Source organism: Anopheles marshallii, chromosome X (assembly GCF_943734725.1).
Source record: "Anopheles marshallii chromosome X, idAnoMarsDA_429_01, whole genome shotgun sequence".
Taxonomy (NCBI): domain Eukaryota; kingdom Metazoa; phylum Arthropoda; class Insecta; order Diptera; family Culicidae; genus Anopheles; species Anopheles marshallii.
This window is the reverse complement of record NC_071325.1, coordinates 11040046-11067774: the sequence shown is the minus strand read 5'-3', so window position 1 is coordinate 11067774 and position 27729 is coordinate 11040046. Positions and strand designations below refer to the sequence as shown.

Here is a 27729-nt window from a genome sequence, read left to right as displayed (position 1 = left end):
ACCTCCTTAACGATGGTATACATTGAAGAAATTCTATGTGGTATTTTACAAATATTATTGCTTCGGTTTTTTTTTTGTTCGCCCATTTCTTCATCTCCATTTCCGGAAACGGTGCCGATAAACAATTTTTAAAGTGCACATCTTAGTGTATGTGCTGGACTGGGAATGTAGGAATAGGAATGTCTTGTAAGATGGAAACCAAAACAAAATCTCGTCCATCCAAAAACCGGTGTGTTTCAATTTTCGTTTTTTAAACCAAATGAAAAGAACAAACAAACAAACATTATCACATTTTCCGTAAAATCTTACTAGAAAGTACATAATACGTAATCAGCCATCTAAGATAAAGTAGGGGCTATCCATTCGAGAAACGGTAGTCACTTATATGCAAACGAAATAACCAACAAACAATGAAACTCCTTCGACCTCCCCTCACTTAAACCCGTTTCGGTTTGCTAATCGTGGCATAGTTAATGGTAGCGGTTATGTTACGTTGCTGTTGCTGATGGTGTTGCTGCTGTTGCTGTTCTTCCTGGTGATGGTCAGCGTTGAATACTGAATACTCGAACCCTTCATCCTGGTTACGTCCTCGCAGAGTACCGATACCGCCTGTTAAATTGTATCCAACCAACCCGGATGGACCATTCCCTACCGTAGGTGGTGGTGAAGGGTCGCCAATAATTTCATAATCATCCGACGGTTGTACCGCAGGATGCTGGACAGCTGGTGTTGTCGTTTCACCAGCCAACCGGATCGGCACGATCGTTTTATAGTCGGCCGAGGTGTTTCGCGTTGAGGTGCGGAAAAAGTCCAACCGATCGTACTCCAAACGTACATGCTCGTGGACAACATTAGGCGCGACCGATGCACCACTTTCTGCCACCGCTTCGGTGTGCTTCACATCGTTCAGTCCGTACAGCTTCCACGCGTCTGTTATGTCCTTCACACACTCGTAGTCCAGCTCCTTCGCTTTGGATTCTTCCAGCACATCGTCCAGGTTCGGTGTGACGTTGCGGATCAGTATTGTTTGGTTTGAGGTCGGTTGGCTAGTGCACTGCAAATTGTGTCCATTGCTTTTGATAAATACAGTCGAAACGTTGGAATGCTTTGGATCGATATCGGACCCACCCACGCCAGGCGGGACATTCCCCGTGGAAATTCCCTGTTTACGGGGTGGCTTCGTTGGAATGCTTTTAAGCTGGGAAATAGCCGCCATCGCACTGGGCGCAATATCATGCAGCAGCTCAATCGAGGACAGATGGGCGGCCATGTTTTCGTCACAGTGTACACCTGGCAGTGGACTTCTCGAGCCAGGCTCCATGGCTAGGGCAGCACACAGCTGACTGCTGAGCGCATGGGTTTCATGCTCGGACGTGGATGAAATAATTTTCTTCATCGACTTCATCTTCGTCAGCATGCAGCGGAAGATGTCTTGCGGGCTGGCATTATCTAGCTTGAATGTACCCTCGCCCGTGTTACACTTCCGACCCGCTTCGAACGTAAACTTACCCTCCCGGTAACCATACTTTCGGATGTAACGGTACGGCCATAGCGCAACCGTAACGCTCTCATCCTCATAACACTTTAGCCGCATATCCATCTGACCGAGCTCGAGTGTATACATCTTCGGTTCGATCCCATTCTTGTTGGACGCATCGGTCGGAATCAAGGTGACCGTGTAAATGCCCTCACTGTACGACGAGCAGTACAAATCATTATCCTCCTCGATCGTGTTTAGCCGCGGAGGCGGAGGCGTTTGATTGGATTTGTCTTTGAATGCCACGATCTGTAGTGCGTTTGTCCACTGGCGGGCGAGCGATTCGTCCGGTGAGTACAGTTGGATCTGTCCCGTCTTTGAGACGATGTTGATTGTGTTCTGTGGCGGTTGATCTAGCACTATTTTCACACAGTTTTCCAACGTGACGATACGTCGCGTTTTGTCGTTCTCTGCATCACTAATCTCAAGCCTTTCGATACCGTGGCGACTTGCTTTAAACAGTTGACAGTATTTAACCTGCTATTCGTAATAGAAAGCATAAAAGAAAAGCATTAAAATGATTGAACAGCATTAAAATACAGAACAAAAAGTAACGATTTTATATACCATTCCAGCCTACCAAGAGAAATCCTACATTATATCCAATCATACCTCGACGCATCTAAAACCTTAATTTACCAACATTCAACCTTATACGCAATATTACCTTTTTCGCGACCCGCCACGAAAAGCCACTCTGCGACTTGACGGTCAGGAATCCGGATAGGAACGGATTTTCCTCTTCATCCATCGTGTTGATGTTTTCCCCCTTCTAGGCAAAGCGTTGAACCATGTGAAGGAGCCGTAACTGGCAAGCAGACAAAACAGCTTCGGGACACCTAAATACACGATCTGCAACACATCGACCAACCAATGCTAGCTGATTAATGATTCCCTGTTTTTTTCTTGAGCTGCAGCATTAAAGCCACAGCAACAGTGACAAAAACTTTCTCAGATCCTTCTTCTATTTCTAATATGTCCCTCTTTCCTCTCTTCAACATATCGAAGCAATATCACACACACATACACACACCTACTTTGCAAATGACAGTTTTGTGGGGACCGTGGTGCTGCAGCTATTAAATCGTTTACAATTCACCGTCCAATTCTAATAATGGCATTTTACATGAACTAAAAAACCTTTGTCGGGGATTTTTTTTAACTACCATCGCTTTATTTTTTGCAAAAGCTTTTATTAATTGATAAAAACTTATTTTTTAGTGGATAATAATATTGGTACACATATGTCACATCCCGAAACGAAATTTTGTTCTAAATTATTACACCTCATTAGAAATACCTTGTGCTGGATGCTTTGTTGACAGCTACATGACCGAAGTAAATTTACTTGAAAATCCGTTTCTTAAAATTTGTTGATAAGCTTTAAACTTTCAAGGAGTTAAATAATGTACAATCAGCAAAAAAACGACATCATTTTCATGCAGAAAAGAAACCCGCGAACTAGGAACAACTTGAAGGATTTGAAGAAAACCTACTTTGCTACCTCATATACATCCACTTTGTGAAATAAAGGCCTTTACTTACACCTCTCATCTATACACTCTGAAAACTCTGGTCGCGCCTTTTGGTCATTGGGCTGGAAGATAGCGATGCACAGTGTTTGACTTGTATGTGTTGATGCGGACTTGTGCTGTACGTGCTGCATACAGTGGCTTTCTCATCACAACTCTTGGGAACCGAAGTCTTTTCATAAGCCCCGGCACTAGTCCAGGCTGTGTAAGTGTGTAGATGCTGACGATAGATAAGTAGCAAGTGCGACGGTTCATCTGGTGCGTACCCAAGACATTGTGGAATATTCTAATCGTGCTGCGTTTTAGCCTTATCTGGACGGCTTTGTTTCAGCCAAAGTGTCCTTAAGCTTTAGGTCTGTGTTTCGTTTAAATATAACCCCTAACCGCAACAGTCAACAATACTAGCTTGGATAAGGGTGGGCGAATGAAGCCGGAAGACGCAACGCCACTGTAAACCAAACAATCAACTACTCCAACACCTATTAACTGCATGCACTGTGTCTATTTGAAGGCATCTCATCGTATCGCTTGGTTCAACTAAACAAAGGAATTTAAAAAGTTCGTATGGTGGTTTCTTACAGCAAAACAAAGTTAAAAAGTACACTACAAGGCAACCTTTTACTTTCTTTTAAGGATGGCGACCCCGACGGTAATATCCGCCAATTCGTCAGAAGAGGAAGTAACAATGTTTGATAATTTGCACAAGAAAAACAAACGAAAACACACCAACGGTCACCATGATTCAAACCAGCCGGAAAGCAAAAAGCTCCACGAAACCGGAACAGAGGCCGGATCGTTTGCAAATTTTTCCGAGAAATCGGTACGCATCATGCAACAGATGGGTTATAAGGCTGGCACCGGGCTGGGTAAGACAGGCCAGGGGCGCGTGGATCTGATCGAAACGTCCTCACAGAAGGGACGAAGCGGTTTAGGTAGGTGTGTTGAATCTTACGCATCCATGTCCGTGTTTGGTAATGTGTGCTACGGGTTACAATTAAAGGCATGAAATTGAACGAGCTAAACACAGCCGCCGAACAGTGGGATGGTGCAGCGGAGGAATTAAAGATCCCGGAAATGTACACCTGGCTGAAGAATGCAAATGCGGCTGCGGATGATCCGGGCATCACGCGGGAACAGCTAGACGCATGGATAAAAGTAGGCCCGCGCAAGCTGCAAATCAACGACGAGCACACATACTGCGAGCCTGAGATTTTGCAACAAATTCTAGCGAGTAAGTCAGTGTTCGATAATCTCGGTGCGGATGATATGCGCAAAGCGCGGTCCAAGTCAAACCCGTTCGAGCTAATTAAAAGCAACATCTTTATCAACCGTGCCGCAGTCAAGATGGCAAACATGGATTCGATGTTTGGTTTTATGCTTACTAAACCGCTTGACCAGAACGGCAAACTGTTGGTAAGAGAGAACGATCTGTTTTACTTCGCGGACGTGTGTGCCGGTCCGGGAGGGTTCTCCGAGTACGTGCTGTGGCGTAATGGGTGGCACGCGAAAGGGTTTGGCTTTACACTGAAAGGGGCGTGCGATTTTCGTTTAGACGACTTCACGGCTGGATCGCCGGAAACGTTTGACGCGTACTACGGACCGAAGGAGGACGGTAATATTTTCGATCCGGCAAATATTGAGGGATTTTCCGACTACGTCATGACACAGACGGAAACGGGTGTCCATTTGATGATGGCGGACGGAGGGTTTTCCGTCGAAGGACAGGAAAACCAGCAAGAGATCCTTTCGAAACAGCTCTACCTGTGTCAGATGATCGTGGCGCTTGCGATCGTTCGACCGGAAGGACACTTTGTGATGAAGGTGTTCGATCTGTTTACACCGTTCAGTGTCGGGCTAGTGTATCTAGCGTACCGGTGCTTCCGGGAGATTTCCATCTGCAAACCAAACAGCAGCCGTCCGGCCAACTCTGAACGATATCTCGTTTGCAAGTGGAAGCTCCCAAAAACCGATCTCATACAGAGGCATCTTGAGGATGTAAACAGGCAGATGTTTAACAATAGCAAGAAAAACATCGACACACTCGAGCTTGTGTCGGAAGAGGTGCTGCATGAGGATGCCACATTTTTCGAGTACATCTGCACCAGCAACAACACTATCGGGGTGAACCAGATAACGGCTTTGTTGAAGATAGCGGCGTACTGCAAAAACCGTGACCTCGCCGAAACGCGCCAGACAGAGGTGAAGCAAAAGTGTCTATCGCTGTGGAAGCTGCCGGACGGGATCCGAAAATTTGCCAACAAGGGTGACCCGGACCAGTACGTGGCGAAGCTGTACAAAGAATGGAACAGCCTTACAAAGGAGGTGTGTCAGGTGGAGAAGAAGCTGCAAAATCCGGACCTGAAGATGAACTTCCAGTCCGCGTACGATTGGTGCTTTGTGCCGATCGGTAATGCAGAAAACAATGGCAAAAACATTCGCACGATTTTGCTCGGCAAGGGTGGCAAGGAGGTGTACAAGTTTGATCCGAAGCAGTGCAGTTGGATACCGATGACGGAGGTGGCGATCGAGCTGCCGCACGGTACGATCATCTACGGGGAGATTGTGCGAGAGCTGCAGGGTCAGGGAAAATCACAGATCGTCATCAATACACTGCATATCATTGATGGGTTGTTGCTTGGTGGCGAAAACATTCGCAAACTGCCACTCCGTCAGCGAATGGCACGATGTCAGCAGTTTGCCAAAGCGCTCAACAAACCGCTGAAAGGCATCAATTCTGATTACACGAACGGTAGCGCGGTGACGGTACAGATACGGGCGAAGAAGTTGTACGATCTGTGCGATATCGAAAATATCTTCTTCAAATCGTTGGAAACGTACAACCTGAAGACCGGACCGCCACGGTTGGGTTACCGGCTCCGGAACGTGATCGATGCGGACCGTTTCTACGTGCCGTATGGGTTGCTGTTTTTAAAGGAGACTAAACCAGACTATTTGAAATCACTGTCTACGAAACGGCGAATGTTTTATTACTCTAATATGAAAACCAAGGTTTCTAAGTACCCGGAGCAGTTTGATAACCACGAGGCGGAAACGATGGCAATGTTTGAAGAAACGTTCCATTCGCGCCTGCTTTGGAAGTGGGAAATAGTGCTCCAGGTCAATCCGCAAGTTACTGAGGAAAGATCCTCGGATAGTGTGTACCGGGTGGACTTTAAACAGTATCTGCAAACCAACTACGGACAAAGCGTTAATTAAACCTCTAGAATGTGAAGGTCTCAAATGAAAAAGGGAATTGTTGGCACACTGTCGATAGTTTGCTTCATTGTCCGTAATCTGTACTTTAAGTCTAGCACCCAGATCCCGATGATAGGTGTCACGACACGTTACACAGGAAAATTGCTACTACAAAGTTTTATACTTAATAGCTCCTCTTCCAAGCATTTCAACATACATGGTTAAATTTATGAATTAACCGTCATCAATTGATAACGGAGTTGGTACAAAACAGCGTCACCAATAAACAGTTTTTGTTTTTAATTGTAAATGTGGAAATAATCAAGTTTTAATCGTGAATTATTCAATGTAACTATATGTTCTAATATTAGAAGGAATTGCCAAATAAAGGGGAATATGCACTTGTAATGAAGTGTCCATTTTCACCCATAGACAGCAATTTCTGAGATTGTGAAGAAGTTACTCGTTAAGCTCTTGGTGTTCTAAGTGCAATGTTCATTTTCTAAACATTTTTTTAAATATATGAATTTTTGATGAACAGCTATACATCTTTTCCTTTGTATGTACATCCGTGTGAGCATATCATAGCGAATGGAACACGAGGAATTAGAGATTTCTCGATCGTCCACGTGCTACTGCTAGCTTGTATTTGTATGGTGATAGTGATGTTTTGCAAAACATTATATCAGCATAGGAAACTCTCATTCCTTATCTCTTGAAAGAAAACGCTAAGAATTTACAAACTGTTGCTTGTGTGTACGAGACTTTGTTAATCTTTCTTTCGATGTTTGTGATGAACCTGTATAAACTTTACAAATATTGAATATAGAAAGTGATTTAGGGGCAGAGTAGAATAGAGCAATCTCTGCTTTTGAGGAATTAATCAAGGAAATAGGTAATCAGCTTTTCTAGCTTAGAGCCTTCTAGCGTTAAGAGTTTTACTAGATCCAGTTATTGATTTATATCCTTGGTCGCCCTTAGATATGCAATAACGCTTCGTTGAGTATGAAAACCAAATCATGAACATCATTTGATTGAAGCGTGTTATCATCGATTCAGCGCTTATTTTTGAAATTGAATTCACCACCATTGTTGTCGATTTCGATTTTAATTCGTCCTTCGATCTGGGTACCACGTTTCTTTGTTTGACTCCATGTTACATCCCTTTATGTCGTTTTCCATGTTACATCCATTTTTAAGCTTGTCGTTTTCTCCAGCAGATCTTTTAGCTTTCAATTAGAACTATTTTACAAATCTTCTCTTGTTACAGACAATATAATGTTTAATGTTTCCTCAATAAAAATAACCTTCGAATTATTTCAGTTGATGACGCCGTCGTGCGTAAAATCAAACAAACGATAATTTAAATATGTGCACCTGTTCGAAGAATGGGGGTTCCAACAAATATGCAATACCACGGACCCAGCTGTCAAAATGGCCCTACAAACAAAAACGCAAGCTACAGCGATATGTCAGCTGAGGCAGTGCTCTATATGAGCTTTGCTCACCCGTCCGCCAAAGTGTCACCATTTGACAGGGCTAGATTTTCTTCACCAAAAACCATGAATCGATACCGTGCGTGAAACAAAAACAGAATTGATTGGAGCCAACGTAAAAAAAAAAACAGGGCCAAAATCTATTCGCACGCTAAATTGGCTCAGTCGAGTGTGGGTGAAAAATGCACAGTACGTAAAATGTGTCAAAATGGGTACGATAGCATCGGTGCTTCAGTGGTATTGTATGAAATGCAACTACCTGAACCCAACGGAAAGCGTACGATGCCTTAGGTGTCGAACGTTTCGGAAGGCAAATCGGAACGTCGACCTTATCCACCATCAGATACACGCCAGCAACGACGGCACCGTTCCCGTTTCGTCATCGTGCGTTCGCATGAAGGATGTGAATAGGTACGAGAAGGTGCAGTCTCAGTACACTGAACAGAACAGCAGAAGTCTGCTGTCGCTTCTTTGTGTCCTATTTGCACAATTCCGCATATCACCAAACCTAGCAAAAGATGCACGTTCCTTATGAACCAGCACATAGGACCACGGATCAAAACTTCCCGTGTTTGCTCCACACCTACTCTAGGCACCTCGTCTATGCCCGTCTGTATAGATCCTTACACTTACCCACACTTTTTTCTTCTTTCTCCATTCACAAACATTGCAGAAAGCTTGTATCGAACGATTGCTTATTTCGTGTGATAGACAGCCTAGCGCTAGCGCACAAAAACATTAACCGGAAGAAGGTTGAACGGTCGTTTGTGCATTCGGTACCGGATCCCCGCTGCTGCTGGAACCGGAAACGGTACCTATCGCAGCCAAGCATCAACCGCAAATGGAATTGCCACCGATGCCGCGTGTACAATCGTAGCGTTTCTTGGCACTGCATTAACTGTGAAGCACTCAGCGTGATCGCGCCCGTTTACAAAGACACGATCAAGAAGTCACTGACGCCGCTTACTTGCAGAAATACCGAACACGGCAATACCGAATCCGGTGGTACAGTGCCGTACGCTTCGTGTCGCCTTAAACCATCCCGCAGCATGGAGCACGTTGGATCGGCGCGGTGTAGGTTTTGCATCTACAATCAGTTTAGCTACGAAGGGGATGCGTCACAGGCGTGCTGTTGCTGCTGTCGCGGTACCAGCACGGCCCGTTGCCCAAAGGAATCTGCCGACTACCAGGGACATGACACGTTCAGTGGCATAACAACCATTACGAAGCGAACCGGTGGCTTAATTGTGGTACCGTCGACCACATCGCGGTTCATAGACAACTCCACAATCAACGTGCGGCTCAAGGAAAGCAGCAAATCCAAGGCGCATAGTCAAACAGGTAATTTTGGCAGATGGAGTTGCATTTGTTTGATTCGTCACAAGATGTCAGCTAACGTTGGCGATATTCTTCCATACAGGCAAAAAATATTCACCCTCATCGACGGGTGCACTGGAACCAATCTACGCGGTTATCAACAAGGAGGCAAAGCGAAAGAACATTAACAAAATAGCGAGCGATGCTGTAAATAATAATTCACCGATCACTAGCATCAGTCAGCAATCACATACGAAGGAACCGCTACGTGATGATTACGCAAACCTTCCGACACCGATGAGCTGTAAAAATGGGTAAAGAAAGCCCGCGAAATATCTTAAACGAACTTAAAACTGACAAAATGGTTTAATTTGTTGCATTTCTTAGGAAAGCAGAGAAAGAGGATGACCCGTTCAATAATACTAGCGCGAGCAGTGAGAAAATTGCCGCTAAATGCAAATATAATAAGCAACTATCTAACTATACAAGTAATTTTGATAAAGGTAATGGTTAATTACAGGAAAATGTCTGCTCAACCCTGTGAAGCACAATGCGCTAATGCGAACTTTGAATGTACTTGCAGTTAATTATCACGGTGGTGATCATGATATTTTTTCCGTTATGGATGAATATAGCACTCATCAGAATTCCACGATACTAGAGCTAGATAATATTCCTGCGATCGTTAAAGTTCCGATAGCGAGTTTCGAGCAGGATCTAGAGGACGAATGGTGCACGAAAAGTAAGTTTGATGTCTTTTATATGTTTGATATTATTCTTCATTATATTACTTTCTAATGCGCTTGCATCCAAAAGCATCTAAAGGGACGGACGAAAAGGAATGGTCGTGCCGGAAGTGTACGCTAGTGAACACTAGCACAGCCCTCGCATGTATTGCATGCGGTGGTTCGAAGTTGCGCAGCATTTGTAACGTTGAAGAGATGACGCTGAAGAAGGGCGAATTTTGGACGTGCCACAAGTGCACGTTGAAGAATTCGATCATGCAACCAGACTGTAGCGCCTGCAAAACGGTGCGTCCATCGGCCAAGGGTTCCGGTGTGCTGGTGAACGAATCGCTTGCCACAAACCGGTTGATACTTGGGCAATGTGATGAACCGTCGAATAGCAGTCGGTCCAGTTCGGCACTGGGTGGGCACGGTGGTGCACCGGTTGATTCCGGCGCTATACCGAAGCAATTGCAGCAACTTCAGCAACAGCAGCAACAACCACAACCCCAACCGCAACAACAGCCACCACCACCGCCACAATCGTGCGTGCCGATGAAATCTATCGTACCGTCGATGCAGGTTTCGATGCCGAAACGAACGTGGCAGTGTCCCGCCTGCACGTACGAGAACTCGCTCGCCTGTGTCGTGTGCGATATCTGCTCAAGCCATCGGCACATCGATACGGGCTGCCTGGTGTGGCAGCAGCAGCAACAGCTACAGAAGAACAACCGGCTAGAGGAGAACCAACGACAGCTGGACGATATGGAGGCGTTAAATCGCTGGAAAAGCATCATCGAGTACTGCGTTGAGAATGGACAGGCGTTCGTAGACGATTCGTTTCCACCGGCAACAAAAAGCCTCTACTATCAGCCTTCGTCCAACATTGAGTGCAACCCGGTCGCGCAATGGAGACGTCCGCACGAAATTCTCTGCGAGGGAGGCAACCAGTCGACGCCACCGTGGGCCGTCTTCCGCACGCCATTGCCATCCGACATCTGCCAGGGTGTGCTCGGGAACTGTTGGTTGCTGAGTGCGCTGGCGGTGCTGGCCGAGCGCGAAGATCTCGTCAAGGAGGTGCTGCTGACGAAGGAAATCTGCCCGCAGGGTGCGTACCAGGTGAAGCTGTGCAAAGATGGCCGGTGGACGACGGTGCTGGTTGACGATCTGCTGCCGTGCGACAAGCGGGGCCATCTCGTGTACTCACAGGCGAAGCGAAAACAGCTCTGGGTACCGCTGATCGAGAAGGCGGTCGCAAAGATACACGGCTGCTACGAGGCCCTAGTGTCCGGGCGTGCGATCGAAGGGTTGGCCACGCTGACCGGGGCACCGTGCGAAAGCATTCCACTCCAGGCGAGCTCACTGCCACTGCCGAGCGAGGACGATCTCGACCGCGATCTGATATGGGCCCAGTTGCTGAGCTCCAGGTTAGTTAAGTTTCTGATGGGGGCCAGTTGTGGTGGCGGTAACATGAAGGTGGATGAGGATGAATATCAGAGAAAGGGACTGCGGCCGCGGCACGCCTACTCTGTGCTGGACGTGCGGGATATTAAAGGACATAGACTGTTGAAACTGCGCAATCCATGGGGACACTTTTCCTGGCAAGGTACATACCCAATCCCCTTTTACTTACTAGCAATCGCACCAAGTACACCGTTTGCAATCATTGATGTAGCTCTAGTGTAGCTTCTTTTTCTTTAAGTTCTTGCTCTAGCCTGGTGTAAGTTTACTGCCGCGTTCTGTTCTGGTACACTTGCTTGTTTGTTTAATGTTGTTATGACATTTACAGCAAAACATATACTTTACGTCCTTCTCACCTAGTCCTGTTCTTTCGTATTCTATCAGTCTTTTAGCATCTATTATTTATCTTCAAAATACAACGATTACGATCGGTTCGATAACGAATAACTTCTAGTAGATAAACATACATTTTGATCGCTCAGTTATTTATATTATTTATTTCCATGCTGCTTGTCCAACTATTTATCTAGTCACTGTTTTATGCCAATGTCCCTACTATTTCCTCTTCCAAGTTGATCGTTTCTTTCTCCTCACAAATTCTAAGACTTCTTTCTGTAAGTACTACTGCCGGGTTACTAAACAATCGATTGTTTCATACCGTAGGCGACTGGTCAGATGATTCGGAACTCTGGACGGATGAGTTACGAGATAGTTTAATGCCGCACGGCGGTTCGGAAGGTGTGTTTTGGATCTCGTTCGAAGATGTGCTGAGGTAAGGCGAAATCCGTTGTCTATGAACTGTAGAGCAGTGTAATATTTTATTGCATCTCTTTTACAGATACTTTGACTGCATTGACATATGCAAGGTACGCTCGGAATGGAACGAGGTACGCTTGTTTGGTACGCTGCAACCGCTCAGAGCTTTATCCTGCGTATTGATAACAGTGCTCGAACCGACTGAGGCAGAATTTACCCTGTTCCAAGAAGGACAAAGGTACGGCACCCGATGCAAAAGAGACAAAGAGAGAGAGGGGGAAAAACGGTTGTTAGAATTGTTTACTTTGTTTTACGTTAGGAACTCGGAAAAATCCCAACGCTCACAGCTGGATCTATGCGTGGTGTTGTTCCGGACGCGAAATCCTGCAAATCCGGAGGTGGGCCGTTTAGTCGAGCACAGTAAACGACAGGTAATGCGCGTCGGGTACCATCACTGACACCTGCTGGAGTTTCAACATAGAAGAGGATGATGATCCTTTCGATTTTTTTTCGTAATTCGCAGGTGCGTGGTTTCGTTGGCTGCCACAAAATGCTGGAAACGGACCTGTACATGCTAGTTTGTCTCGCCTTCAACCACTGGCACACGGGAATTGACGACTTTATGCAATATCCACAGTGCGTGCTGGCCATACACAGCTCCAAACGTTTGCTGGTGGAGCAAATCACACCGCCCCCGTTTCTACTTGCCGACGCAATCATCAACCTTACACTGGCAAAAGGTCAACGGCACGAGGGTCGGGAAGGCATGACGGCGTACTATCTAACAAAGGTAAAGATTTCTAGAAGAAAGTCTCACACAAAAATGACTAATTCATCTGCTTATCTAGGGATGGGCCGGTCTGGTTGTGATGGTCGAGAATCGGCATGAAAACAAATGGATACACGTGAAATGTGATTGCCAGGAGAGCTATAATGTTGTTTCGACGAGAGGCGAGCTCAAGACGGTTGATTCCGTCCCACCGTTGCAACGGCAGGTAAGTTGGAGGGTGAACTCGTATGTTCTGCAACCTGCTGAATAATTAACATACCTTCCACTCCCAGGTTATCATTGTGCTGACACAGCTGGAAGGCAGTGGTGGGTTTAGCATAGCGCACCGCCTAACGCACCGTTTGGCAAACTCGGGCGGATTGCACGACTGGGGACCTCCGTCTTCCACGCACTATCCACCGATAGAGAACGTGTCCGAGCTGCACTCACCACGGATGATTACCTAGAGCTTTATCTCTAACGGCACAGTAATGTTGCGGATGGTTCTACCAGCACGACCAGAACGGACAAAGGAGACAGACTTCGGGAAGAATTCCCGAATACCCCGTACGCTCTGACTTGCTTGACTAATGCATTATACCGTAGCCGGAATAGTCGACCCTAAAAAAAAACAAAATAGTCTTGCAAGGAGGCATTGGTAGCGAGAACAAGAAGGATGTCCTGGTCGAAATTTGATCTCACGATAGACGTGTATGTGCTGTGTTGTGTTTGTAGGCAGCGACACGTGCCGGTATGGCAAACTCGTCGCACATACGAAACTCTCAAATATGCATTGCTCTGATATTGATAAAATAAAAAACAAAACTCTCCATAGCCCACAGACACACTTCACATGTTACGAAAAATCTACCGTGTTTTTAATGTGGTTTGTGTGTGTAGTGTTATTTGCATGTTTTGGAAAAGATGTTACTCTGGAACTGGATAAATTTTACTATAAACGGTCAAAGTGAGATAGATCTCTTCAGAGATTCTTCACATACTCGGGTTTCTTCCTGAAAGAGCTGTTTTTTCATATCATATCTTATCTTAATATCTCATATCTTCATATCTTTACCCACTCCACTGGATGTTTGTTTTGGTTAAACTTAGACATCAAAGCGGGCAATATGCTTCCAGACTGATGGCTGATCAATATTTGATTGCAGTGGAATGGGTGTGCGTTTGGACAAAGGGCCCGACACGAGACGGGTCACATTCATATGACCTTAAAAGACGCGACAACCTTTTTTATGTTGCCCGGTCGCACAGCTTGAGTGCCTGGTTACGACACGCAGACACATATTATTGCTCTTTAGATGCCGAAACAGCAGCTAACATTTAATCGATCTAATGAGCTCGAAGTTTGTGTTTTGCTGTTGTGTCTAACGATATTGAATTCCAACTAAATGATAAGACTTGCTGTCGCAGTACGATTATCGTGTAGTATGTGGGTTTTGGTTAACACATTTATCTTGCAAACGGGACAATTCCACCTTTTTCACTAACCACCACAATTGCGGTTTGTTTGTTAGTTCTACCCTCAATAAATTATGAGCTGTTGGGTAAAATGTTGCAGCTACAGTTTATTTATACTACGCAGTTTTCCTTAATTAGATAGAGTGATACACAAATGAGGTAAGAGCATCATTTTTATTCCTAAAACGCCGCAAAAACTATATCCCACATGCCCTTTGTGAAGCGGGTGGCGCCTAAAACCCTCCCTACCTAATGGTGTAAATAGCGTAAATATGCTCGGCGTGTCTTGTTTTTCTTATCACCTTTCGTTTTCAAAGTCAGTGTCCTTTATTACATCGAACTAGTTCATTTATAAGAGTCTTTCCATGTTTTTCTTTTCCTCTGCTATCCATTTCTCCTGAACGACACCATACGTGTACTATCATTTTTTTCTCTCTTCTATTTGTTTTGCTGGCAGCATTTAACGTGTGTTTTTGTTTTTTTTTTGTTAAATTGTTTCAATGATAATTATCACATCGCGCGTGTTCCGAACGATTTTATTGGATACTTGTTTCCAAACTTATATGCTACGTGGATTGGGATTTTAACTAAGACAATTTGGAACGAATTGTTCGCGTAACAAACATGGACTCGGGGCAATGCGCGTTATGGGAAGTTCCGCTAACATGTTTGTCTTTTCGAGAAAAATATATCTGCATATATCGAAAGTAAGTAAATGTTTGTGCATGAAATCTTTGATTCTTTAGTTTTGTTTGTTTATCTTATGAGGATCAACTTGGTTTTGAAAGGCCATTGGTCGTGGATCGATTACACTTACGAGAAAATCATAGTAACTACGGGCAAGTTGCACCAACATTAAATTTAAATGGCAGACATCCCAATGAGATGAGAAACGCATCGAGAATATTAGGACATATTAACGATTTCATCATAATCTAATTAAAATTGTTCGATTTTTAATGTTCGAAGGCATTTCGTTTCGTAAATGCTGCTGATGCGCATTTCTTTTTCCCGCATACCTGGACTGCTTTTTTTCATCTGTCGGGAATGGAATAATGTAGTACTTGAAAATCATACAGACGAGAAAGAAATCATAAAATCAAATACATCGTTTAGCCTATGTAGCTTCGTTTTTTTTTGCTATCCACTCTATCCACGCGGCAGGCGCGATAAAACGTATCCCGCTTGATATTCCGGTCTCATGTAGCAGCCCCACTAGTGGATGATATCGCTGCTTTAATAACCTTTCTTCTCGCCGAAGCGCAGCAAACGGGTCAGCATGGTAGTCGTGCACGGGATCTGCTTCTGCTGATGCATCATCGGAATGTCCGGCGTGTTCGATTCGAAATCGTACGCGACGCGCTGCGTGACGAAGGTGAGCAGCGTCAGCAGATCGTACTTTCGACCGTGCTGGGCAAGCTCGTGGCATAGCGATTGCATGAACCACGAACCCTTTTGTGTGTTGCGCCACGAGTAGAACCCGGGTATGGTACTGTACGCGATCAGGAAGTCCGCGTGTGTCGGTATTTTGAACGTCATCGAAGACGAGCTGTCCGTTTCGGTGCGATCCTTGGACGCGAGCAGCACACCACCGTCCAACTGGTCGCCCTGGCAGGCCTGTATGAAAAACAGCTTCGGTTTGCCGGCCAAAGTCGGACAGTGGTTGGCCGTGAAGTACGACCAGACCACATCGAGCTTGTATTGACAGTCCTTTGCGTACAGATAGCCAAGCTCACCGTGTGATAAGATCGTCACCAGTATGCAGTCGGCATCACTGTGATCCATCTGGGAAACTGCACGCCGAACCAAAAATGGATGGAAAAGCAAAAAAGGGAAAATAAATACAAAAAAGCGTTACTAAGCATCATCAAATATGGAACCGTTGCCCCATGCCCTTTACAACGGACAGTAACAAAAAAACACACACACACAGAGACGCGTTCATATAAGGCAACTCATGCTGAATGCATCCATGCATGGGCATGAGCGAGCCCTTGTGCGAGTCTTTGTTTGGTTTTATGCTCAACCCGCCGAACAGCTGGCTTGATAGCGCCGCTCGTTCGCTTCCTTACCTTCTTCGACACGCTTTTGTAGATCGCGGAGTTTCAGATCCTTATACACGTGCACCTCGAAGTCGAGGCCCTTGAGCGTGGCGGTCAAATTTTCGCAGTCGACGTTCGTACCCGCGCGCGCCTTTAGCTGCGGTACATCGAAGTTTTCATGGTTAAAAATCAGCGCCAAACCGCGCCGTTTGTGGCTCATGTTGTAATCGGACGCGTACCGTTCCACGGGCATCCGTGCCTTTATGCGATGATCAAACAGTTCCCTGTCGAAAAGATACCCCCAGGAAAATTTAATCGCAAATGAAAAAGGGGATATAAAGTCAAAAAAACAGGCAACATTGCATACTTACTGGCCCTTTCGCGAACCGAGTGCATCGTTAACGTCGTGCGCAAGATGTTGGTCATTGTTGTCGCGGTCGTTTAATACAAGTTCGTTGTTAATTTCATTTCGAACGTCGACAACATCGGGCATACTCATTTTGAAACTTCGTACAACGGTTCACAGCCACAGGACACAAAATGAACGAAACAAAAATGGCCTGTAATAGCCTAGTGGAAAATGGAACTCCACTAAAAGAATGCCCTGGAAAGGACGAGCTCCAGACGATGAAATAAAACACACAAACACGAAACACTAAATTGACACCGAGTTTGATCCGTCGCGTGTTGGATGCAATGGTTGATAGCAGCAACGCCGTCGTTTTTTTGAATGTGAAGTCTTTCGATAGAAGCACGTCCAATGGGAGGAATTCAAGGCGCGTTGTTTCTGAAAGCGTCGCTGAACTTGTTTAGTTTGATTTCGTTTATTCGTGGTCCTTTGAGGTGGGTAACGGATAAGCGAACAGCACGGATTATGCACATTGATAGATTGTCAAGCCGTACTTGAAGGCCAACGGTGCAATTCAACCCTGGCCAAGCCGATCGTCTACCAAGTAGAGTTAAGTTCTTCGAATAACCGATCAGCGTTTTTTTACACTCTTAAGCAAATTTATTAATTGTTTGTCGCGGATTGAATTCATGGCGGATAGTAGAATTTGCCCTAAGAAGAATGTTACCCAATTAGAAAAGACAATTCACTCTGTGGCGAAAATCTTCGATGACAAAATTCAATGCTGAATTTCATATCAGCAAATTAGAAAAATTCACCAGCAGAAATGAAACATTGAACCATCTCTATAAACGTACCTATGTTTACAATTTTAACTGTCAACGAAGCGCGATGATTAATCCGTGAGCTTTCGACAGTCCGGGGTTTTGCTTGGATACAGGATGACGACGGCAGCGCAAATTTTGGGCTGGTGTTTGGTGATTCTTGGTTTTTGTGCGACCACCGGTTATGGCCACTATCTCGACCAGTTCTATTGCGGCGCTGACAATTGCTACGAACTGCTGGGTGTAACGCGTGAAAGCACCAAGCAGGAAATAGCCAAATCATACCGTCAGCTTGCCCGGAAGTATCACCCGGATCTGCATCATGGTGCCGAGGCGAAGCAGGTTGCCGAAGAATCGTTCAAGAAGATCGCCACCGCCTACGAAGTGCTGAAGGATGAGGAGTCGCGCAACGATTATAACTACATGCTGGACAATCCGCAGGCGTACTATGCGCACTTCTACCGTTACTATCGCCGGAAGGCAAAGATTGACGTGCGGTTGGTAATCGTGGTTACGATAAGCATCATCTCCTGCATCCAGTACGTAACGCGATGGCAGCGCTACGATACGGCTATCAAGTATTTCATGTCGCTCCCCAAATACCGCAACAAAGCGCTCGAGATGATCAATCAAACAACGAGCAATGGTGCATCGAGCGGGAACGGTGGAAAACACGGCAGGACAAAGGTGTCCAAAGCGGAGCAGAAAAAGGAACATGACGAACAAATACGGAAGGTGATCGAGAATAACATGGATATCCAAGGTGCGTACGCAAAGCCTGAAATACGGGACATCCTCTGGATACAGCTGTTTCTGCTACCGTACACGATCGGACGCTATGTTTGCTGGGCAGCCCGGTGGATCTGGAAGTTTACGCTGCTGAAGCAACCGTATGGGCGTGAAGAACAGCTGTACCTTATACGCAAGTACATGCGACTGACGGAGGTCCAGTTCGATTCGATCGAGTCCGACACTGTTGAGCAGTTCCTGCGGCAGCAGCTCTGGATCAAGTCTAACTTTGAACACTGGAAGGTAGAGCAGGAGAATGAAAAAAAGAAACAAATGGCTGACAATCCACGGTACAAGGCGTATCGCCGATACATGAAAAATCACGGACCAGGACGGCTCACGTTCGAGGAGTGATTGGCGCAAAATTAGAGTCTGTCGGTTAAGCAGTTTTACGTTTAATTGTTTTTTGTTCACTTGCTTGCTTTTTTAAATATGTACTGTAAAACATTTGTAATTATTTATTGTGGATATAACAAGTGGCGATGAATAAAGTTCATATTTTCAAGATTTCCATCGTACTAGAGATCTCTCTTCGGTAAAGTGCTGTTCAAACGTGTGCGGGGATACATTCGAAATATAAATGTAAATAATATGAAGTATTAAGTATTATTGATAACAGTTCGTACCTGACTAAACCAATACATGTTACCATGATAAGCATACGTATATATGCAGCAAACGTGAAGGTAATTATGTTTCACACTGTTCGACGATGCGTAGAAACATAGTAACGGTAATTTACCGTTAGACGGTTGAACCAAGATGTTCGAACAATTTGAAACACGTAGGCAGGCCGGTCTGGTTAAAAGTTGTCTTGACTTATAGATGAGTTTATTTTATAGATGAGAATATTTTAACCTGAACCATAACTAGACGCAAATAGAATGTACCTGAGTCGAGTTAGAATATTGCTTAAGAATTTCCTGAAGGTAACTTGAAGGTAATGTAGTTATGAGGAATTGTTGGAATTCTTGAGAACCTGGGCAAGGATTAAAGACTAGTCGTGTCAGTAACATAAGTAAAAGTAGTTTCAAAACTTGTGAAATAGGACGCATTTATTTGCCCACTTTCGTCCTTTCTTTATAACCACTTTTCTGGGAACGGCTGTTCTATTTGCAGCTCATGTTTGACAGCTCCCTGCTGTCACGAATTGGTGTGGTATGGGGAACGCAAGCAAAACATAAACGTCATCGGGTCCCCGTACGTTCGATTGGTACACGACAGAAATGATTCCAGTAAAGCACACACTGTAGGCTTATTTTGATACGTACTACTCCATCCATGTAACACACGTCTAGTTTTACACACTTCACCAGAATCCAATCGTGGGCCCAGCGCACGTTGAGGTAACTAAATCTATTCTTCACTTGAATTAACTTAATAAATAAGATTCTGTCTCCCCCTCGACGGAAGACGGAACCTTGCCCCGGCTGAACGATACAGAATGTGACAACACATCAACACAAATCTCTAGTGTTTTTGTTTCGCAATTCTTTAGCACAAACATTTGCTCAGTTTAATTGGGTTTTTCTTTGTAGGATGCACAATGGCATACCAAACGATTCGCCAGGAATATCTCCAGATACCGATAGTAACACGCGTCTATTCGACGGCATGCATCATCACTACGCTATCCGTGGTAGGCTACTCGGCGACCTGCTGATACGAAACTCTGTGTTTTAAGCTGATTGTAAATTCGTTTTATGGCCTTTCAGCACCTCGACATCGTCACTCCCTTCCAGCTATACTTTAATCCAAAGCTCATCTTTGAACATTATCAACTATGGCGCATCTGCACAACATTTCTGTTCTTCGGTACCTTCGGTTTCAATTTTCTGTTTAATATGATATTCACGTTTCGGTAAGTAATAGTACTTTCCTGGGAGAATTGTCTACAGGGATACATTCTATTAATGAACTTTTGCCTTCTCCATCTAAAAAAAACTACAGGTATTGCCGGATGCTAGAAGAAAACTCGTTTCGTGGGAGAAGTTCAGATTTTGTTACTATGTTTTTGTTTGGTGGAACGGTGTTGGTGGTATCCTTTTTTCAAAATAATCTATTCCTGCGTAACATTGTTCTGTTATTGAATCAGTTTCCTTAACGAATGAGTTTAGATCTGTGCGTTGTTTGTTAATTTACTCTTTTTAGGTCAAGCTTTTACCATAATGCTGGTGTACGTCTGGTCCCGTAGGAATCCATTCGTCAGAATGAACTTTTTTGGTGTTTTGAACTTTCAGGTAGACCAACAAATACTTACATACACATCTCTCTCCTCTCATTTTTCATAAATCTCATAAACAACTTTATTCCTATGTAATCTTTTATTTTCAGGCGCCTTACCTGCCATGGGTCTTGCTAGGATTTTCCGTGCTAATAGGAAATACCATCTGGGTCGATTTGATCGGTATTGTAGTGGGACACACGTACTACTTCCTCGAGGATGTGCTGCCAAATCAGCCGGGAGGCATGAAGCTTCTTAAAACGCCACGAATCCTGTACGCTCAAACTCATTTTTTACCTCTGGAAGTTGAATGTGTATAAATCATAGTTATAACTTCTCTATTCTTTGTTGCAGCAAACTTTTGTTTGATGAAGTGGCCGAGGATCCTAACTATGTAGCTCTACCAGAAGATCAACCTGGTGGATTTAATTGGAGGCGAAACAACTAATACTTGCAACATATGCGATGAGACAAGCAAATAAATAAACGTCTGTTTGCAAGCTTATTTGCTAAAAACTACCTTCGGAATGGTACAGTAGCCGGGAAGGAATTACACGGTGCTTAACAGGATGTATCTTATACGATGTAGGTTTAGTTTTAGTCACAAACGGTTTAGTTGTAGCTTTATTACAAAACCAAACAGGCTTCCTGACGGTGTGCGCAGTGGCGGACCTATCCCTTGGAGGCCCTGGGCGGAACGATAGTTGGGGTTCCTTATTCTAAACCGCTTGTAACCGCTGGAGGGGACTGAACACTACAACCTTGATGACCGGGTGGGGAGTACACTTCGGGACCTCTTCTAGTATACGGAGATTGTTAAAGTGTCACTTTTCGGACCCAATTCATGCGGTACACCTAAACAGCTTTTTACGGGGGCCTAGACGGCCACCTACTCCGCCCACCGTTAGATCCGCCACTGGGTGTGTGATATCTTTCCATTCACCTTCGATCCATAGAGTTTGCGTTGATGTACACATTGATTTTTAAACATTTTAATTACGGTGGATAAAAAGGTTGCCTGTAACACCGGGAGATGATTGATTAAAGCGATGCATACTACTAGCCTTTGGGTTGTGCATAATAGTGTGTCTGTTAGGATAACATTTGCTTTTCGTTGCCAGGATGTCAGTAGCGTGTCACGTAGGTGATGTTGACGATAACGAGATCAAAAATCGTATTGCGCGTTGATTGTATCCTCCTCTCAACCAGCGATCCTTGCAATTCCTGCTATAATGGATGGAGCTATGGCGAATCTGATTTGCTGCTTGTTTGCTCTTATCTTATGTTAGCAAACATGTTTAATTATAAGTTCGGTAGAGTTGGTATCGGGTATAACTAGGAACTACTAGGCTCTGGTGCGTATAGATACATGGTCTGTGCCATCTGCTGATCAAATGGTAACTTATTAATAACTTCGACTAATTTCCTGCCGTTTACCCCAAGCCGATGCAAGTTTGTCCCACTTGTCAGCACGCTTGCCCCAAAGTCCTTTCAGATTATTCCATCCCGGTTCTCGTTTTCCCCAAGCCGCTTGAAGAGAATAGAGAGAGAGACAGAGAGAAAGGGACAGATTAAAAACAAATAACTAAACCAGCAATGGTGGATAAGGACTCAAGTTGCTGTGCAACACTTACCGCCAAACTTGCTCCAGCCCGAATTTCGGTTACCACCACCGGCACGCTTTCCCCAGGCAGCATTCATCTTGCTCCAGCTTCGCTTTATCTCACCGTTCATATGCGGATAACCAAGGCGTGCTGCTAGATTTTCGGCCATTTCGTAGTCTTCCGGTGCGAGCTGACCGTTGACGATACCACCATTACCGACCACGATCTGCCGATTGTCGTGGTCCAGGGTGTCCAGCAGTCCATTTACGTTCGCCACCGGCACCTTGCTGTGTTCGAGCTCCGGGTAATTGGGGTCGTTTGATAATACGCGCTCCTCCGAGCTTTGGCCGCTGCAGTGCAGCACGGACATCAACGCGATGACCGCGCAAACGAGACACCGATGTATCTTCATGGCTTTGGACGAAGCGCCAGGGAAAATTTACAATCCAGATGCAATATAGGTGATGGGTGTTGCTGTTTAGTCTTGCAAAATGGTGCTCAGATGCGTTGCTGGTAGTTGTAGTTAATAAATCTATCGTACGCATCGTATTGTACGCGTTGGAAAAGATTGTGAGAAGTGAATGGAAGGAATCAGGATCAATAGCAGTTACTTCAGGAGCTAGCCTATGTATAGACAGTGAAGAGAAATTGTGACTATCGGACTGGAGATAACTTCACTGCCAACTGTCCAGGTATTCACAATTAACTTGTGGACATATAGTTCAAGATTTGTTTTTGGGGAGAGTGTCATGGTTTCACCCAATAAATAACCGGAGTTAGCGTTTGAAGAGTAGACGAGATAGTGTCTACTCTTCAAACGTGTCCAGCTCAAGCTGTTAACCGCTATCGGTATGATATGGAGATGTATTAGCGACCCAGAAAATGCGTCTCTTCAGCAGATCCAGTGATCTCTTCATTCCTTAAAGTTCAATCGATTGTTCGTTAAGGCAAGAAGAGAAAAGAAAAACCTGACAGGTTCCATCATGAAGAAATCGGACGAAAAAAAAATCGAAATCGTCGAACCCTAATTAAGCGGTGTCGTTACGAAAGGATGGATGGCGCGCTGTTACGAAAACATTAATCCCGAAACCTGCCCAGTACGAAAGATGCGGATGGATGAAAATACTCTACTCAATCGTTGCTATTGTTGAAACTGTTTGCTTAATGCTTCTGTAATGGCTTCACCATTAAACGAACTTTGGAGGCACTAAAAACCGTTCGGTACGGGGGTTTTTTTTTGGTTACTGTGCTTGCTTGTTTGTTTCGGCAAGTCTTTTCCCACATTGTGAAGCTCAACCCTAGTGTGCTAACCCTTAACGTCACTTCACGCACTTGCAATTTGCTCTGCACAACGTTCGCGTGCGGAACTATGTTTGCACAGCATTCGTGTAATGGAGGGAGTCCTTTTTTTTTTTGGAAGGGGGTTTCGAAGTGTGACAAATATGGGATGATTGCATTCCCCTCCCCTCCCCCCCTCTCCCTCCTCCTCCACATTCGTTTGGGATTGAACATCAGTGACAACGGGCTAGTGAACTCCGACGCTGGACAAGCTAAATGGATGTTTGCCGTACGAGTGACACGCGTTGCCAGAACTTAACACGTGATTGTTGGATGCAGACGATAGCTGGCCGTATTTACGACTGTTGGACGTATTGCTAATAGCTTGGTGTGACGCAGTTTTAGGGCACTTTAGGTGGAGCTGATGTTGTAGGACGTACTACTATTATCACTGTATTACCTTTGATAGATTTTATAACTTATAGACAAAGATTAAGCATCTAACTCTTTGATGAGTGGTTTCCGCGATTCCAAACCCCCCAGGGATTACGTTTTTACTTCCAGCTGAGATGGCGAAGCTCCCACAATATTGCAGGCTTGCAGGCGTAATTTGCTTTTGACGTTATTTGCGTGGGTTTTGGAGATCCTGTTTCGCGGATTGATTAGTCCATAATCTCGCCATTAGATACTCTTGGGGGTTATTTAAGCTATGTATCCCATGTTATTAATCGGTACATTAGTAAAAGCCACCTCCGAAACGAAGGTGGTTTGAAATATTTCACCGTTCATAATTAAATCCAGCTGTCAGCTAATCCCGCAGCTTGGACATTTGTAACATGGCGCTTAAAATATAAAATATTGCACCATTACGCAAAAGAAACAAAATGCGCAACAAGCACGACAACATCAGTGGGCTCTTTCGCGCACGGCAGTGGACAGAGCGGGGGGGTTGCATTTCGTTCGCACCGACTGAACGATCGCATAAATCAACCTTCATTATCTGTTCGCACTTGGGGCCGGGCAATGGGTCCCCGCGGCACTGGTGCGCGATGCTGGATTCTGATTGAGTGTCTGCATAAGTGATGGGAAAAGATTAGAGCTAATTATGTTAATCTCTTCCCTTTTCCTACATTTTTGTTGCGAGTGCCGCGAACAAGTGCGCTTCCGCGTCCAGGCCGGTAAAGGACGGGTTGGACCGCTTGTTTTAAAGGTGTGCCCGGAGGAAATAATTGCTCTTTTTTTTTTGCTCTCACGCTGATATTGAATCTGTGAGAACATCCGTTAACTACCAAACTCCATCTTGGATGTTAACCAAAATCTCCAAATCAGGCCAGTACTTTTAGATATCTGTAAGGAGGTGCGGGTCCTCCGGAATGGTTACCAACGGTTGAATTTGATCATTTGAATTGACTCGCTGCATATCAGTTGGTTGAATGTTCGCCGAAAAAGTTGGCTTTTATCACTAAAGAAACTTCACGCTAACCAATCGCACAACACGACCTCCGAATTATTACATTAAAACGACAACTGCACGAAACGTTGGAGGCGAACACAACGACCGTAGTGGGAACCTACTTGCAAACAGTGTTCACACCTTGCTCCCGTAACGGATCTGCCACAATGCCGAACCAAGGCACCAATCACACGGACAGCGAAGCGAATGCTGCTTCAAACACTGGCAAGTCACTCAACAGTACTGTGGCAACCGCCGGCAGACAGCGCGTGCTTATATACCCGCTTTCAGCAACCAGTGCTCCAGGCGCAAACTGTGCACGAGTGCCGGGACGTGCCTGCGCACGACGTCCAGCGGCCATCAGCGGCATCGGGGTTGCAGTGCAAGCGCCCGGTCCTTAGGTGATGTGTAAGTGAATTTTTGCCGTTTTTTTTTTTGTTGTCGTTGTTGTTGTGGTTGCTGTTGCTCCCATCAGTCTGTACGTCCGTTGAGTGCTTGCAGTTGGACCGAATGCAAACAAACGAAACACAATTAGACACGATTTGTGTGATGCACACGGTGCAGGCGTTTACATTCGTAAAGGGATTTCTTTTTTTTTTATTTCTGGCAAATAACGAAAAAAGGCGGACACAACTGGGGATGCTGCAATGGGTGAATTTCAATCCCGAACGCCACGAGACACCATGCGTCTCCATGCGTTTCGTCGCGCGGGATGGAAGGCTCATGTTGATGGATTTTACACCGGCCACTTTACGGTTTAGATGGATAACCATAGGTGTGTTGTAATTTGGGATGAATGGTTTGGTTCTGTACTTCATTTTACAATTTTTTTTTATATTTTCTTTAAAGTATTTACGCATAATTTAATTGTCCTTTATAGATGATAGGTATTATTACTTGTTTAACAATTTACTTTGATTTGATGCTTTTACAGGCATTTATTTCATATAAAGAGACAACAAAATATCAAAATGCCACATACACATGTAGGCGATCCTTTTATTAGTACGAGCCACCATGCGTCTCCACTGTATTGAAATATTTCCTTGGCACGAAAGTATTTTATGCTAGGCGTAGTGAATTAATGCACTTATGGTTATCTTCTTCTTCCAAAAACTAGCTTTGATGCATCACCACGTAAACCTTTAGTAAAATAGTTGTTTTGGTAAATAGAACCACCTTAAATATTCCCACCGGAAATGTTTTCCACCAGCACTAATTGGAGAAAAATGCACTCAGACAAAATCCGGTATCTACACATCATTAAATACTATTCTACGTGCACCGTTACAACACGGACACGGATTGTAACGAACGTCATTTATTCTGTTTCCGGAATGCAAATGGCCTTGTTACGGCTGCTAGTACGAACAGGTTGGCCTTGTTCTCTCTTCCTCTTTTATTGCATATTTTACCACTTATTTCTATGCAGCTATGTCTTTTTGTATTCGCTTTTGATGCCATCGCAGAATGATCATATGGTCTGTGCGTTACTGCTCTTATATGTCGCATGAAACTGCTACATGCTTTTAAACCGTACGCTAAAGATCAAGGCGAATATAAGCTGAAAACAATTAAATGAAGCAAAGAGGCTAAATAATGGACGATTTCCCGAAGGATGTCAAGAAAAATATGAATTGTTTTTTTGAACAGCCCTTCCACAGAGCGTATAGGGAAACGTTTCGATTATTTCGTAAATCATTTTGATTATGCTTCGAGAACACCTCGCGGTAGCTGGCGCATTACAGCCAAGTTGTCCCAAAAGGCCAAAAGTCCATCCTTGGCGGTGGCACATGCTGTACCAACTGTTAGCGCGTGGTGTGTACGAGCAATTCCATGGTCAGTAGCTGTTGCCCCTTGCTGAGCGGTAATGAGGTGCAAAATCTAATCCATGTTGATGCTTTGCCAACGGCATGCACGATGTAAAAGCTACTTACACCGATCAACTTCAAACGTTTCCTCGAACGAGGAACGAACACGAGGCTTCATCACTCAACGCTCGCCACCACGCTTGCAGCTGGCGAGCGTTACCTTAGCGTCGTACAAGCATTGATTGTTTGTGTGTTGCGAATACATATTTTCTCCTCTTCCAAATGCTAACTTCAACTGCTTTAACGCACAGCAGCAAGCTGCAGGACCGACCAGAATATTACGGTGTATTATTTGCCGCAGCCACAGACTTTAATCGTGCGAATCGAGCGTAGTGGCAGCTCTCGTTCGGCTGGGGTCCGGGTCCGCTATCGGCGAATCGGAAAAAAAATCACGGGAAACTTTGTTCACCCTGCGGCATCGCTTAATGTGCTGGCTGTCCCATCACCCATCGTCACAGGCGGTTTGATGATGTACAAACGCCTCAGGTTGTTAATATATTTTGGCTGGACGGATGCATGGCTGTCGGGATAGTAGTGCAAAAAAAAAGCGGAAAACAAACATAAACAGCAAAACCATCTGGTAATGCTGGAGCTCAGTGGCAGGGAGGGAGTTTCAGATTAGCAAATGCAAGCTGAACGTGAAGAATTGTTAGTCTTTAAATCGTATTTAAGAGGGTGTCGTCGGAATAAAGTTGCTGGGAGTTTTATCTAAACTGTCTACTGAGAGCTTTGAGATTTGAGGTTTGATGAGTCCCTTGAAACATCCAAAGTCGCAACAATTTAATTAAAAGATGTTTCCAATTTCATCGCCATAATGAATGTCCATGCTTTTTTTGATAAAGTTTTTATCTAAATTCTTTAAAATGCAACATTTTCCAAACAGAGATTTCCGCTCCGATTTATCTACTTCATCACAGGAAGCGTCACCACCCGGTAGATGGCGCTAGCCGCACTGAAAGCCCAACAACGGCAACGGAGCTTTGCACATGATAAGCTCCGAGACTTTTCTTCCGCGACACAATCACCCGTAA

General features: G+C 44.7%; 7 protein-coding genes across 7 annotated transcripts; 4 read left to right on the top strand and 3 right to left on the bottom strand.

Moving 5' to 3' along the window:
• Positions 1 to 436: 436 nt before the first annotated feature.
• On the bottom strand, positions 437 to 2288 carry LOC128713448 (docking protein 3). The gene is made up of 2 exons (XM_053808312.1): positions 2205 to 2288; positions 437 to 2017 (listed from the first exon to the last, which is right to left on the bottom strand). Exons 1-2 carry the CDS (start codon positions 2286 to 2288, stop codon positions 437 to 439), a joined length of 1665 nt encoding a protein of 554 aa, XP_053664287.1.
• A 1415-nt stretch (positions 2289 to 3703) lies between these two features.
• On the top strand, positions 3704 to 6285 carry LOC128719616 (cap-specific mRNA (nucleoside-2'-O-)-methyltransferase 1-like). The gene is made up of 2 exons (XM_053813247.1): positions 3704 to 4001; positions 4070 to 6285. Exons 1-2 carry the CDS (start codon positions 3704 to 3706, stop codon positions 6283 to 6285), a joined length of 2514 nt encoding a protein of 837 aa, XP_053669222.1.
• Positions 6286 to 7968: 1683 nt separating this feature from the next.
• LOC128712148 (calpain-D) lies at positions 7969 to 13255 on the top strand. The gene is made up of 12 exons (XM_053807408.1): positions 7969 to 8171; positions 8434 to 9101; positions 9181 to 9391; positions 9465 to 9580; positions 9661 to 9819; positions 9894 to 11408; positions 11927 to 12035; positions 12102 to 12257; positions 12339 to 12450; positions 12543 to 12809; positions 12868 to 13014; positions 13082 to 13255. The coding sequence occupies exons 1-12, from the start codon at positions 7969 to 7971 to the stop codon at positions 13253 to 13255; spliced, it is 3837 nt and encodes a 1278-aa protein (XP_053663383.1).
• A 2245-nt stretch (positions 13256 to 15500) lies between these two features.
• LOC128709010 (caspase-like) lies at positions 15501 to 16805 on the bottom strand. Its single transcript, XM_053803997.1, has 3 exons — positions 16678 to 16805; positions 16337 to 16590; positions 15501 to 16057 (listed from the first exon to the last, which is right to left on the bottom strand). The coding sequence occupies exons 1-3, from the start codon at positions 16803 to 16805 to the stop codon at positions 15501 to 15503; spliced, it is 939 nt and encodes a 312-aa protein (XP_053659972.1).
• A 764-nt stretch (positions 16806 to 17569) lies between these two features.
• LOC128719982 (dnaJ homolog subfamily C member 25 homolog) lies at positions 17570 to 18622 on the top strand. The gene has a single exon (XM_053813630.1). It carries the CDS (start codon positions 17597 to 17599, stop codon positions 18620 to 18622), a length of 1026 nt encoding a protein of 341 aa, XP_053669605.1. The 5' UTR covers positions 17570 to 17596.
• A 1192-nt stretch (positions 18623 to 19814) lies between these two features.
• LOC128706668 (derlin-2) lies at positions 19815 to 20940 on the top strand. Its single transcript, XM_053805331.1, has 6 exons — positions 19815 to 19907; positions 19984 to 20129; positions 20219 to 20306; positions 20386 to 20508; positions 20603 to 20766; positions 20847 to 20940. Exons 1-6 carry the CDS (start codon positions 19815 to 19817, stop codon positions 20938 to 20940), a joined length of 708 nt encoding a protein of 235 aa, XP_053661306.1.
• Positions 20941 to 21897: 957 nt separating this feature from the next.
• On the bottom strand, positions 21898 to 22508 carry LOC128712307 (allatostatins MIP). Its single transcript, XM_053807206.1, has 2 exons — positions 22127 to 22508; positions 21898 to 22022 (listed from the first exon to the last, which is right to left on the bottom strand). The coding sequence occupies exons 1-2, from the start codon at positions 22506 to 22508 to the stop codon at positions 21898 to 21900; spliced, it is 507 nt and encodes a 168-aa protein (XP_053663181.1).
• Positions 22509 to 27729: the final 5221 nt, after the last annotated feature.